Genomic DNA, 13,742 nt, shown 5'->3' on the forward strand with positions numbered 1-13,742 from the left:
AATTCACCCCTTTGTAACCATGAATCTAAAACTATGTGTTTTTTGTATCTTTTAACTGATGGGTTATACACTCAATTCACACTTTATTTTACACATTGTCCTTACAGTTTTCTATCCATATATCTTTTCTTCTTCCTTTGCAAAGCACTTTTGTAAAGTTGCTTTTTACAGTGAATAAGGGGCGGCTGTGGCGTAGTGGAGAGCAAGGTAGTTCTCCAATCAGAGGGTCGGTGGTTCGATAGCCGGCTTCGGCAGTCGATGTGTCCTTGGGCAAGACACTTAACCCCAAGTTGCTCCTGAAGGCTTGCCATCGGTGTGGACTGGATGTGAATGAATGTTAGTTAGAGTCTGATGGTGTCATCAGCGTGTGAATGGGTGAATGATATGTAATATACTACTGATTGTAAGTCGCTTTGGATAAAAGCGTCTGCTAAATGACTGTAATGTCCTGTTCTATCTTTATTTTGTTGTATAGTATGTGTATTTATTGTCTGTGTCTGTGTAGCACTTATAGTATGTATCAGTATGTGCTGCACTTATTGTAAGTATGTGTATTTATTGTCTTATCTGTTGTTAGTATAGTATTTAGCACTTATTGTCTGTGTAGTTGTATAGTATGTTTATTTATTGTTGTTAGTTGTAATTTGCCTGTGCATTTATTTTGTGTAGTTTATGCTTTAAGATGCTGTGTATTTAAGATTGATGCACTTATGACTTCTGTTGACTAGTATGTTCTTTAATGTCTGTGTCTTGTAATACACTACTGCAAAGAATTTCCCATGGGGATCAATAAAGGAATATAATAATAATAATAATAATAATGTAATGAATAAAGTTTGCTTGTTTGCTGGAGTCTACATGTGGATGTTCATCCAGGGACATCACCGCCTCTTTGCCACTAAGCCCCGCCCCCGTCGAGCGCTCAAACCGGCCATTGGTTGAACTAGACCCGGCCCCGCCCACCGGTGGAGTTTATAACTTCTCTGTAAAAACAGTGAGTCTCACACCAGGAGGTCTTCCACTGAGTCTGCATAGAGGAGATGTTGTAAACAGCAGAGGAGACTTTCTCACACTTTGCTTTCCCGTCTATGAAACAAGCTTTCTGTCACAATGTGGAAACCCGCCGCAGGACCTAAAAGCACCGTCAGCTCCGCCGCTGCAGCCGCGGTCACCTGTCTGCTGGTGACCGGGACGCTGGTCGTCACCGTCGGACGCCCGAGCAGCGGAGACCCGGTGGAGCCTCCAGCTGGAGGGAGAGCCTTCTCGGCGTACTTCAAGAAACTCACCCGGGAGAGGAGAGCGATCAGCGGCCCGCCGAGGAGGAGCGCTCCCCCCGGGCCGGTGGAGCGGCTCTCCCCGGACGACCTGTTCATAGCGGTGAAGACCACCGGGAGATATCACCGGCAGAGGATGGACCTGCTGCTGGACACCTGGATCTCCAGGAACATGCAACAGGTGAGGAACACTGCAGAGATCAGACCACCCAGAAACACACCTTACACAGCTAAATGAACAGAAATGAGACTTTAAAAATAACTAGAAATGAACAAAAACATGACTTGAACATGACTTTTGCAACAGTTTAAGATAAGATAATACAAATAAAGGATTATCTTATCTTAAACTGTTGCAAAAGTCAACTTTAAAATAACTATAAATAAACAAAAACATGACTTGAACATGACTTTTGCAACAGTTTAAGATAAGATAATCCTTTATTTGTATTATCTTATCTTAAACTGTTGCAAAAGTCAAAATTAACAGAAATGAGACTTTAAAATAACTATAAATGAACAAAAAAGTCAAAATTAACAGTTTAAGATAAGAAATGAGATCTTATTTAAAATTATAAATAAAATAACAAAAACATGACTTGAACATGACTTTTGCAACAGTTTAAGATAAGATAATCCTTTATTAGTATTATCTTATCTTAAATTGTTGCAAAAGTCATGTTCAAGTCATGTTTTCGTTTATTTATAGTTATTTTAAAGTCTCATTTCTGTTAATTTAGCTGTGTAAGGTGTGTTTGAAACCTGAAGAGAAAATAAACTGCTAAATGCTGTGTTCATTTTGGTCAAAACCATTAAAAAAAAGGGAATAATCATTTACCTTTATTATGTTTTTTATGCAAATCCTAATCACACGATAGAAGAAAAACCTGGCTACCAGATAGTGTTTTCAATTTACTTATAAACTTGAGATCTTGTGTTGTGTTTATGTGCTTCATCAGTTGGTTTCGGGTCATGTGAAGGGGAATCTTGTCTTTCAGTGCTGATTAATTAAACTCAGAGCCAAACATGCACATAATCTGCTTTTATGTAAAGTGTGATCACATGCAAATAGTCCCTGTGTCAGGGGGAAGTTGTATACGTAGAGGTGTCCCCCCTCATCTCCTGCTGCAATTGGCAGCGAGTTATAATCCCCCCCACCCCCGAAACACGACAGGGTCCACCGGCCTCTTTGATCCGGCCTGCTGGTGGGTTGTAAACCAGAGATAGAGGCCTTTGTGATGCGTTGACAGGGAGATCTGAGGGCCACACTGCTGCTAACACGTTGACTTTAAAACAACCAGGGGGGAGGTAAAGAGGACAGACTGCAGTGTGGGACTCTGGAGGAGGAACTCTGGAGTTCATCAAGTACTCTCAAAGAGATGCAGATTGGCCAGAAGGCATTAAATAAAACAATGCTCAGTTGTAGTTCAGACCGACATCAACATGCGGAGTCTTGCTGTTATAAAACAGCTTCAAAGATCATTAAAACTGAGATGTCATGGCTTTGAAGTTTAACTCCCTCGACCTTCACTTTTATTTCAAAGTGATTGCAGCTTCAGGGGTGGACAGTAACAAAATACAAATACATTCTATATGTACTTTATGTTCACATTTGTACTCTGTTTACACATATACTCGATTACTACCATGTCACTATAACTTACTTATCTTGTAACTTTGATTGCTCGTGTATAGTTTCTACTCTTACACTAGTTGTATTAGTTAATTGCTTATTATATTCATTCTTCTTTTCCAATTTTTACATCTATTTATTTGTTCTTTTATCTGTCTTTGTGCTACTGTAACACCTGAATTTACCCTCTTTGGATCAATAGAGTTTCTTCTTATCTATTTAACTACATTCAAGACTTAAATAATGTAAGTTATACATCACTAACAGCTGTAGTTACTAGTTATGTTTGTGTTCAAACGATTCAATGCATATAAAATACCCAACTGCAGATAAAGGAGTTGAGTTTATGCTCCATTGGACCAGGTTCAACATTAAAATGCATCACCTTAATTATAACCCTCACCCTGTAATTATTATTAACACTGAAAGGAGCCATTCTTTAGCCTGAGTACTTTCACTTTTTATACTCAACTGCACATATTTGAGTTTTTTTATTGACTTTTGAATGCTGGACTTACTATTTTTCTATTGCACTTTTACTTTTGTAAATAATCTACAGCGATTGATTTACTTTGGATTAATCTACAGACGGTTTGTTTGATATTCACTTTACTATCTTAGAGAAGTAAGAAAAACCACAAAACCCATTTCAGGATTTGGACACTCTAAAACTAAAAGGAGTGATAGATTATCAAAATATCTGCCAGTTAATCAGATTAATGGACGGATCATCTCCGCTCTAAATCTGAATCCTCCCTTCACTGATCACATTAGAAACCACCGTTTCCTCCTTATTAATCCGAGCAGCCCTGTGATCTCCTGGAGGAGTTGTAACATGACCACTGGATCTGAAAGAGAGACGTTAAAGCCTCACGGATAAATATTTGAGATCAGACAGCTTTTTTTTTTTTTTTTTTTTTTTTTGGTCTGAATCACGGTGCTGAGTGAGTCAAAGATGAATCTGTTGCTGCGAAACACATGGGGCTGTGGTGAACTGCACCCAGCAGCTTCAAAGCTCCTAATCGAAGGCAGACGTTACTGTGGAGCGCGTGGCGGCTCTGATTTCATATTTAAACCCCAGTGTTTGGAGGAAGGACTCGCTCAAGTCTCATCTCACGCCGCACAGACACTGTTGACATGTAAATAGAGCTTATGGAGGGGGAAATTAGCTGATGTGTGTGTGTGTGTGTGTGTGTGTGTGTGTGTGTGTCTGACGCATTCTTACCTCTGCTCTCACGGTCAGGTGTGTGTGTGAAACTGTACCCGTTTCCCAGACACACCTCTATACTATAATCTGCTGAGTAATGGAAATGCAGCACACACACACACACACACACACACGATTCTCACAGTGTTACCTTCACTGACACAGATGCCCTGGGAACGCACAGGATTTCTCATGGGAAGTTAAAAATGTGTCTGATCACAAGAGTAAACACACAGACACCACTTTCTCCTGCCTCGCTGGTTGTTGTTGTCGCTGTTTCCTGTGTAAATCCTAGCGACCCCCACCCCCACCCCCAACCCCACCCTTCTCCTCCTGCCCTCCTATGACACACACTGACTCAGAAACTGACTGCTCTCTTGAGGCTTAAGAGTCTCAGAGTGGAGGGAAAAATAAGCCTGACATAAACTCACAGCTGGCTGGACACACAGAGCTACGTTTCTCTCTCTCTCTCTCTCTCTCTCTCTCTCTCTCTCTCTCGAAACAGGCAGTGGTGTGATCACTCAGTACATAGACCAAATATTTATTATTTAATTTGTGCTGCATGGCGGGAAGGTTGCAGATCCCTCTGAGCCGGGTCAGGGGATGCGTTCAGTTAAAGTATTTTAACACATTTGTCACTCCAGCACTTTGGATTTCAAAAAAAACGACCACTATAGAAGTTAAAGTGACGACGTCAAGCTGTAATTTGAGGACATTTATAGAATTATAGATCTTTTAAGGGACATTAAGTAAATAGATAAGTTAATGCAAACTTGAAATTAAGTAAAAACTTTAGATTGTTTGTTTGGTCCTTTGCAGTAAATTAATGTCTGAAGGCTTTATGGCACAAACATAAAGAGGCATCTTCTCTTCTGACGTCCTGCCAGGCCGCACTGCAGCGAACCCATTAAGTATTAATAGGATGGTTTGCAGGTTAAAAGTGGACTTTGCTGCAGTCTGTATTAAAGACTTATAGACGTCAAGGACATATATTCACTCCTTTACCATTTAAATTACTATATTTGATTGTCTTTACTACCTTAAAACCACATTCATCCCAGCTTTAACTTGGACAAACTAAATGTTTCAGCTCCAGGGATGGCCAGACTGAAACATCTCAGATTGCCAGGAAACTGTGCACACACTCATAGTCCCCAGAGGATGAATTGTAGTAACTTTGGTTGTTCCTTTCATTCTTCATCTAGCTCGATCGTCGCGTCAAAGTTTATATTTGTCCAATACTTTGGAGTTCTTAACCAAGTACCAGCTGTACTTTGTGTTTAGTGCTTATTAGAAAATGTTGGCATGCTAACACGCTCAACTTAGATGGTGAACACGGAAACATAGCTGTTAAACATCTGCTGTGTCTCACTCAGAGGTGGAAATAAAATATTGTACTCAAGTAAATGTACTGTTACTTTAAATCCATTTTACTCAAGTAAACAATGTAAACCTTTTTACCTTATTTAAAATAAAAAGTATTTTAGGTAAAATGTACTGCTCGTTACATTTTTGTTATATTTATGATGATACAATGCTGTTAAATCTATGAACATTACATTACATTACAGTCATTTAGCAGACGCTTTTATCCAAAGCGACTTACAGGAAGTGTATTCAACATAGGTATTCAAGAGAACTACTAGTCACCAGAAGTCATAAGTGCATCTCCTTTCTTAAACAACCATCTAAGAGCATAAACCAGATCAATATCTCACTAATAACTACATTGCAATACATGTAATCTTATACACAAATGTTTACAACTGATTATCAAATAGAAATATACAGCAGCTTTCCTCAGTGTAGTAAAAAAAACAACAACAGTAAAGATACTCAAAACAAATAAACATAAATAATCAACCATAATTAAAACGAGCTGTGTCGTCATGGCACCTGAAAACTTCTTTTAACAATCAAAAGTCCAATAAAACACCACCAAAGCAGACCACGTGGACATGTGACGTCATAAACAACAACTTCAGAACAGCTGCAGCCACAAACACACGTGCTTTTTTTTTTTTTTTTTTTTACACACACGCGAGGCGCGCTCACAACGTTGCTAGGGAACTACGTGCTCGTTGGCGTTCTCACCTGTGTGGTTGTACTCACCTGGTCTCCTCTTGAGCTCCTTTAAATGAAACAAAACGTCAAACAGCTCAGGAACACCATGCACACGTTTATGACGTATCATTTCCGGGGTGCTCTGTAGCTCCGCCCACCTGCAGACACACCTGTAGCTTCCTCTCTACCTCAGCTGATATGTCTCCTTTCTGCTGTTTTAATTATCACACAGTTTTTTTTTTTAATGTGACTTCTGCTTTTAAAGTAGAAAAGTACAAAGTAGATGTGATTAAAAAGTGCTAAAGTGAAAGTAAAATGACCTACATTAAAAATAAGACTATATACAAGCACACAGAAGACAATGAGGGAATGTTTGATCTTCAGCAAGTGCAAAGCTGCTTCTTTTTTTTTCATTAATTTGCGATTTTAATAATCTCAGAAATGATTATTTTCATGTAAATGTACGACTTTATTCTCAAATAATTTCTGTTTGGCCATAAAACCTCTTTGTGTACATTACATTACATTACATTACATTACAGTCATTTAGCAGACGCTTTTATCCAAAGCGACTTACAATAAGTGTATTTAACATAGGTATTCAAGAGAACTACTAGTCACCAGACGTCATAAGTGCATCTCCTTTCTTAAACAAGCATCTTAAAGCATAAACCAGAGCAAAAGTATAGTGCAGAAACAAACTAATACCAATACAATAAGTGCAACAAACTAATACGAATACAACAAGTGCAACAAACTAATACGAATACAACAAGTGCAACAAACTAATACGAATACAATAAGTGCTAAGTGGAAGGCTCAGGGTGTACGTTGTCTACATGTTCAGGATCATTGTCCTGCTGCATTGTCCTAGAATTTAGGGACTATGTATAAAAAGGAGCGTCATTTCTTTCTACAATCAACACTTGAAATGATGAAGGCACTTGCAAATGACAAAGTAGTACAAAATGTAAACCATACTTTGGTTTCAGCGTCAAATCAAAGCTGAGATTCAGAACTTTAAACCTCATTGTCATAGTTTCATCTCAGATCTATTGTCCTGGAATTACAGAGAAAGGACAATATTTACAGACCTCGCTCTGAATGTGCACCCAGGCTGTGTGTGTGTGTTAACTTCCTGTGGAAAGTTGAGGGGTCTGCACGGCTTCCTGAGTGCGCAGTGACCCCCGACCCCGTCACTCATCACACACACACACACACACACACACACACACACAGCTACAGAGCTGAGACCAGCTGCTCTGCTGCTGATAGACAAGAGGCTTACCTTTTTTATCTTGGCCTCCATCCAACATCAGCATCGCCCGCTGCTGCCGTGGGCGTTGGTGTGTGACCGAGGAAACAGGTGGAGTCTCACCTGAGGTCGTAAGCAATCATCCACGAACAATGATGGTGGAGCAGAAGTGAAAGCGTCTGCATGGTCGGTGTTTTTGTTTCCCCCTCAGGTCACTAAAGGTCGCTGGAATAACATGAACTGTTTGTTTTTGTGTTTTTTTTTTTCCACAGACGTTCGTGTTCACTGATGGAGAGGACGAGAAGCTGAGGAAAAGATTGGGTGAGCTGCACACACACACACACACACACACACACACACACACACACACACACACACACACACACACACACACACACACACACACACACACACACACACACACACACACACTCAGTCAAAGAGCAGTTTCGCTGAGTCGCAGCAGTGTTATCTGCATTCGGTGAGCAGGAAAGCAGGAACCAGGCTGCTGACTGGGCAATACTGTGTTTCCACGAAGTGCAGGAAGTCACTGCAGTTTTATCAGCAGGCCTTTGTTTTGCTTTTAATGAGGTGTTCTTCTCACTATGGGACACACTGTACGACTCAGTGCAGAAAAAAGGGTGTGATTAGGATATTTACTAGCAGGCTGTTTATGATAGTATCTAGAGCTGCAACCATTACCAACTATTTAATTAATCACTAAACTATTTTGATAATCGACTAATCTGTAATTTTTACATTAACAAATTGCCAAAATTCTCTGATTCATTGAATGCAACTAATTGATTATTTTCATTGTTGATAAATCTGTCAATTATTTTCTCAATTAATGGATTAGTTTTATCTATTAAAATGTAAGAAAAAATGATGAAAAATGTTGATCAGTGTTTTGTTTTGTCCACAACTCAAAGATATTCAGGTGACTGCCATAGAGCTGGAATCAGAGAATTTTGACCTTTTTTTTAAATAAAAAAAAAACACTCATCGAGTGTCAATATAGAGGGCGATTAATTAAATACCTGACCATTAATCCATTAATCGTTGCAACAGTTTCTTGAAATGTGAACATTTTCTGGTTTCTTAACTCAACTAGCTATGACTGTTAACTAAATACCTTTGAATTGTGAACAAAGAAAGACATTTGAGGACGTTTTCCTGAGCTTTAGGAAACACTGTTTGATATTTTTTAATCAACAGTGAAATGAATTACATTTTCAAACAGCTTTCTTGCTTCTGAAACAAATATTTAGTCAAAGTTTCTTCATCAAATGCACATATTACCTGTTGTAATTCTAACCACTGCTGTGTCAGGCTCTGTTATTGATTTTTGTTTGTCATTGATCATCAGGAGCTCACCTGATCAACACCAACTGCTCAGCGGCCCACAACCGTCAGGCCCTCTCCTGTAAGATGTCTCTGGAATACGACACTTTCATCAACTCTGGCAGGAAGTAAGACTCACTCCACACACACACACACACACACACACACACACACACACACACAGTAATACTTGACATAAACACACAGAACATTTGACCAACCCTCCTCTGTCACAGGTGGTTCTGTCACGTGGATGATGATAACTACGTGAACGTGGGCTCCCTGCTGAAGCTCCTGTCTCAGTACAGTCACACTCAGGACGTCTACATCGGCCGGCCCAGCCTCGAGAGACCCATAGAGGCCACGGAGAGGCTCGGCACCACCCAGATGGTAAACTTTTATTGGTTGATTGTTCAATTCTGCAGCTCCATAACTAAAATATACATCTAGTCTTACTACTTTAAAAATGACAAGGCAGGACTCTGAAATTGTAAGCAAATGAAACACGGTTTACACTTTAGCTCGTGACAGCAAGAGCTAACAATCGACCCAAACACGTTGCCCTTTTCCTTCCACTCCAAGAGTATTATGGGTAATAAAGTCCTTTTTATTACACCGTAAAGGCCTTGAAATTATCTTCCATACTTATTACTGGAACGTCAATTATTAACTTCCTTTAAGAAATAAACATCAGTTTCATTGTCACTTACATCCCAAGGACAATTTCTTACAGTTACACAGCCTTGTAACTGTAACTCTATTAATATACTGTACACTTGACACTTAAATAATATACTTGTTTAAATGTAGTCTTATTTGTTTGTTTGTTTACCATATTTTCTATCTTTTTGAATTAAATCTTATACTATTGCACTGTGTTTACTGTTGCCTTGTATGTGTATCGTACTTGGCAATAAACAGTTTCTGATTCTGATTCTGATTAAAATATAGTCACAACACTGAGTAATAGCTTCCCTCTTTAAAAAAAACATAATTTAAGTTGCCAAATTGATTTAAAAATCATCCATTCATGCTGAGTGTAATGTATGTGTATGTGTGTTTGTGTGCAGAAGCAGGTGCGTTTCTGGTTCGCCACGGGTGGAGCAGGATTCTGTCTCAGCCACGGCCTCGCTCTCAAGATGAAACCCTGGGCGAGGTAGGATCCTCACCTATAGATACATCAGTCAGTGTTTCAGCTCCATCACAGAACCTTCCTCCTCTTATGCTCTCGTCTTCTTCTTCCTCTGTGCAGCGATGGCGCCTTCATGGCGACGGCTGAGCACATCCGCCTCCCGGACGACTGCGCCGTCGGTTACATCGTGGAGGCGCTGCTCGGCGTGAGCCTCATCCGCTCGCCGTTGTTCCACTCCCACCTGGAGAACCTGGGGCTGGTGTCAGACATACACAACCAGGTACACACACACACACACACACACACACACACACAGACACAGACAGACAGACAGACACACAGACAGACACAGACAGACAGACAGACAGACAGACTTATTGATCTGTCAACTCTCTAAACAGGTTGTGTTTGTCCTCTAGGTGACTCTCAGCTACGGCACAGTGGAAAACAGCAGAAACACCGTCAGCCTGCAGGGACCATTTTCAATAAATGAAGATCCTACAAGGTATATATAATATATATATATATATATATATATAAACTGCGGTCTGTTGTATGATGAGGTTGATCCAACCTTGCAAAGTGAAGCGATGTGGTTTCTTGAGGGGAAAAAAATCGGCAGGGTTTTTTTTCTCAATAATTTGGGACTTTATAATTTCAAAGAATGTTCACGTTTTTATCTTGTAAATGTGTTTTTACTCTTAAATTCACAACTTTTATCTCAGAGAATATGAGTTTTTTCTTGCTAATTTATAACTTTATAATCTCAGGGAATAATCAGAGAAAAACTTTAGTTTATCCTGTGAATGCTTGTCTTGTGTTGCTCATTCTACCACAAACGGTGAATATTTACAGCACAGGCGCCACGAAAACTAACCCAGAGGAAAGACATTACAGGCCAACAAAACAATTCAAAGTATTAAACAAAAAACTGATCTTATCTTTGGTTTCCTGACATTAAGGGGATTTATTTTTTTTATTAGTCCAGCTTTCCATCTGTCCTTCCCCTTCTCTGCTGTGTCTAGTCAGTAATTGTATCATTGTGTATTGAATTGGGCTAAGTGTCATTGTTTCTGCAGCTCTGTCAATAGACTGTGATGGCAGCGTGAGAGGGGGGGGGGTAATTGAAAAAGATTAAAGATCTTTTCAAACAATCAATAATGGATACTGTTTATTGCATTTTTATCGAATATTGTCCAGCGCCGGCCTGCAGCTGCTCCGTCTGCTTCAGGAAGTGCTTTAGTTTTGAAACATGTGTACTACAATTCTCCTTTATGTGAGCCCCCCTCTCATGTGTGTGTGTGTGTTTTTACTACGGCGACAAGCTTCCTGTCTTTGTGCATTGTGTGTACGAATGTATGCACACGGCTAATTGTATTCACATAGTCTTATTTTGAAATCCCCAGTTGGCAGCTTCCAGGCATTGTGACACCCGTTTCCCCTCTCTGTCTCAGGTTCAGGTCGGTCCATTGTCTGCTGCACCCAGACGACGCTCGCTGCCCGAGACCACGGCCGCTCTAACGCCCATCCAGAGACACCGACAGTAGGGTGGAGGAGGAGGGAGGAGGACGGAGCGTCTGGGGTTAACTTGAATGTTCTCTGATGGAGGAGGAAGTTACTGCAGACGTCCAGGAGTGAGGAGAAGGAGTCTCACTGCTGCCCTCTTCTGGCTCCACCGAGAGGCCCTGAAACATTTTGACATAAATGTTTTCCTCTCGTCCAACAGCAGACTGAGTGGAAAACTGACTTTTTATTGCTTTGTGACACCTGAACTTTGACCCTGTGAATTTTTTGTGGGTGTCAAAAGGCCGAAAACTGCAACAGGAGAAGAAGACTTGTGAAAATTCTTGGATATTATGAGAAAATGGAGAGACAATTTCTTCATTTTTAGCTCCTGAGAGTGGCCTTTTTTTTATCAGTTATGATAACATTGTGTGCTCAACAAAGTAACGGCTGAGATCCAGGCTCAGCTACAACAATCACAGATCAATCATTAATCAAACTCAAAAAGGACAAAGCTGAACCATGAAGTCATGTTTGCCTTTATTTTCTATTTTGAGTAAGTTTGACAGTTTTAGCCGCTCCAAATGTCTTTTTAGTCGTTCTGTCACTTTCACAGATCTCCGTTATTAACGTGGTGAGAGACATTATTGTTATTGAGGAGAGAAATGGAGGCAAACAGTGTGAAAGTAGCTGTTTAGTGATATTTCACTCTGAACCAAAGTGCTGGACCAACAGACGACCGGACTGCTCAGCTTTACATCGCATTCTCGTACATTTCCGGTGTCTCCTCTCCACCTTCTGAAAAAAATGATTTGGATGATTTTGATTATGTGTGAATACGTTACCGTGTTGCCCAGCCTGCACCCCCCCACATGGATTCAACACATGGCACTGTTACGGTGAAAAGATGAAGGATCGAATCAGGAAATGTTTTTATCTTGTCAGCGTTCAGTATTATCTTTTTTCTCTCTGAAGGATGTCATCATGTCTGAGCACTTTGCTGTTTTATTTCTGCTGTTTTGCGATTCATAATTTGAAGAAGACATTTTTTTTTTTAACAATTTGGATAAATGCGCTCGTTATTTTACTTGACGAGAGTTAGATTACGGGGTTATATCTGAGCTTTAGAGTGGCTGGTAGACTGAATGTGTTTCCTCCTGTTTTCAGTCTTTGTGCTAAGCTAAGCTAACTGGCTGCTGGTTCCAGTTGCATATTTGCGGTGTACACATGAATAAGGTGTACACGTCTTTTCATATAAATCTTTGCAATAGATCAAATAAGAGTATTTCCCACAATGAACAGACTATTCTTTTACAAAATCTCAGAACCAATCACATATTGTCAACAGTCCTGTTTCAGATTATTATTCTTAAAAAAAGCCATTATTACGTTAAACTGCTTCGAAAAAGGTCACACGGCAGCAGTGTAACAAAGAATGACTCATGTTGGGTCGTCTCTTATCTTTCTGTGCATTGAAAGCATTTGTTACAGATGAGTAAAAGTTATTAAGTTAAACTCTGTCCCTTTGTTAAATGAATGTATATGATGAACTGTTGCTTCTGAAGCGTACCTGCTCTCTCCAGTATCTGGACTGTATGAAAACATGCAATAAATACAAAAAAAACATCACTTTTTGGTCTGAACATGTGAATGTGTGTGTCTGTGATTGTGAGGCGGGGTTTTTTTTTTTAAATGGGGTCCTATAGGGACACCGCCTCCATCTCTCACCTTTGACCTTGTTTATGAGCCGATTGGGTTCCTGTCTGGAGCCCCCCCACCCACATCCATAACCCCTCAACAACAGCTGTCCTCTAATTAGATGGAGCCATGCACAAGGCCCTGGAGAGATAAAGGCAGAACCAAAACATTAGCCGTGTGTGTGTGTGTGTGTGTGTGTGTGTGTGTGTGTGTGTGTGTGTGTGTGTGTGTGTGTGTGTGTGTGTGTGTGTGTGTGTGTGTGTGTGTGTGTGTGTGTGTGTGTGTGTGTGTGTGTGTGTGTGTGTGTGTGTGTGTGGCCTCTCTCCCACTGTGGACTGGATGTCAGACCACAGGGAGCATTTAGACAAACAGTAGCGTTCCTCTGAGGTTATTCTGAGGTTTAACCTGCTACAGAGTGACATCTGCTGGCCGCATGTGTTACTGCAAAGAGAAGCAACTAGTCTGGTTTATTAAAACTGCCTCTCTGCTGCTTGTCCTGAGATATTTCTATATTCAGCTGTATGTTGTAACTGTTGCCAGACTTACAACCCTATGATAATGCTTTTTCAATGCTTGTTCATAGGTTTTTTTAAAGTTTTCTTTCAGGTGAGACATCTTTGTAAAGGCCCATG

General features: G+C 40.2%; 1 protein-coding gene across 1 annotated transcript; it reads left to right on the plus strand.

Moving 5' to 3' along the window:
• Positions 1-1,021: 1,021 nt before the first annotated feature.
• Positions 1,022-13,013, plus strand: LOC129095864 (beta-1,3-N-acetylglucosaminyltransferase lunatic fringe-like). Its single transcript, XM_054604456.1, has 8 exons — positions 1,022-1,455; positions 7,706-7,754; positions 8,803-8,905; positions 9,014-9,167; positions 9,848-9,933; positions 10,030-10,189; positions 10,329-10,414; positions 11,364-13,013. The coding sequence occupies exons 1-8, from the start codon at positions 1,111-1,113 to the stop codon at positions 11,428-11,430; spliced, it is 1,050 nt and encodes a 349-aa protein (XP_054460431.1). The 5' UTR covers positions 1,022-1,110; the 3' UTR covers positions 11,431-13,013.
• The last annotated feature ends 729 nt before the right edge of the window (positions 13,014-13,742 follow it).

The sequence above is a fragment of the Anoplopoma fimbria genome, chromosome 9 (assembly GCF_027596085.1).
Source record: "Anoplopoma fimbria isolate UVic2021 breed Golden Eagle Sablefish chromosome 9, Afim_UVic_2022, whole genome shotgun sequence".
Classification (NCBI taxonomy): Eukaryota; Metazoa; Chordata; class Actinopteri; order Perciformes; family Anoplopomatidae; genus Anoplopoma; species Anoplopoma fimbria.

What these genes read in the sequence shown, in the direction of transcription:
- LOC129095864 (XM_054604456.1), top strand. Translation starts at nt 1,111, where the DNA reads ATGTGGAAACCCGCCGCAGGACCTAAAAGCACCGTCAGCTCCGCCGCT. An exon ending in AAGATGAAACCCTGGGCGAG is followed by an intron (nt 9,934 to 10,029) that starts GTAGGATCCTCA and finishes TCCTCTGTGCAG; the next exon opens with CGATGGCGCCTTCATGGCGA. An exon ending in ATAAATGAAGATCCTACAAG is followed by an intron (nt 10,415 to 11,363) that starts GTATATATAATA and finishes TCTCTGTCTCAG; the next exon opens with GTTCAGGTCGGTCCATTGTC.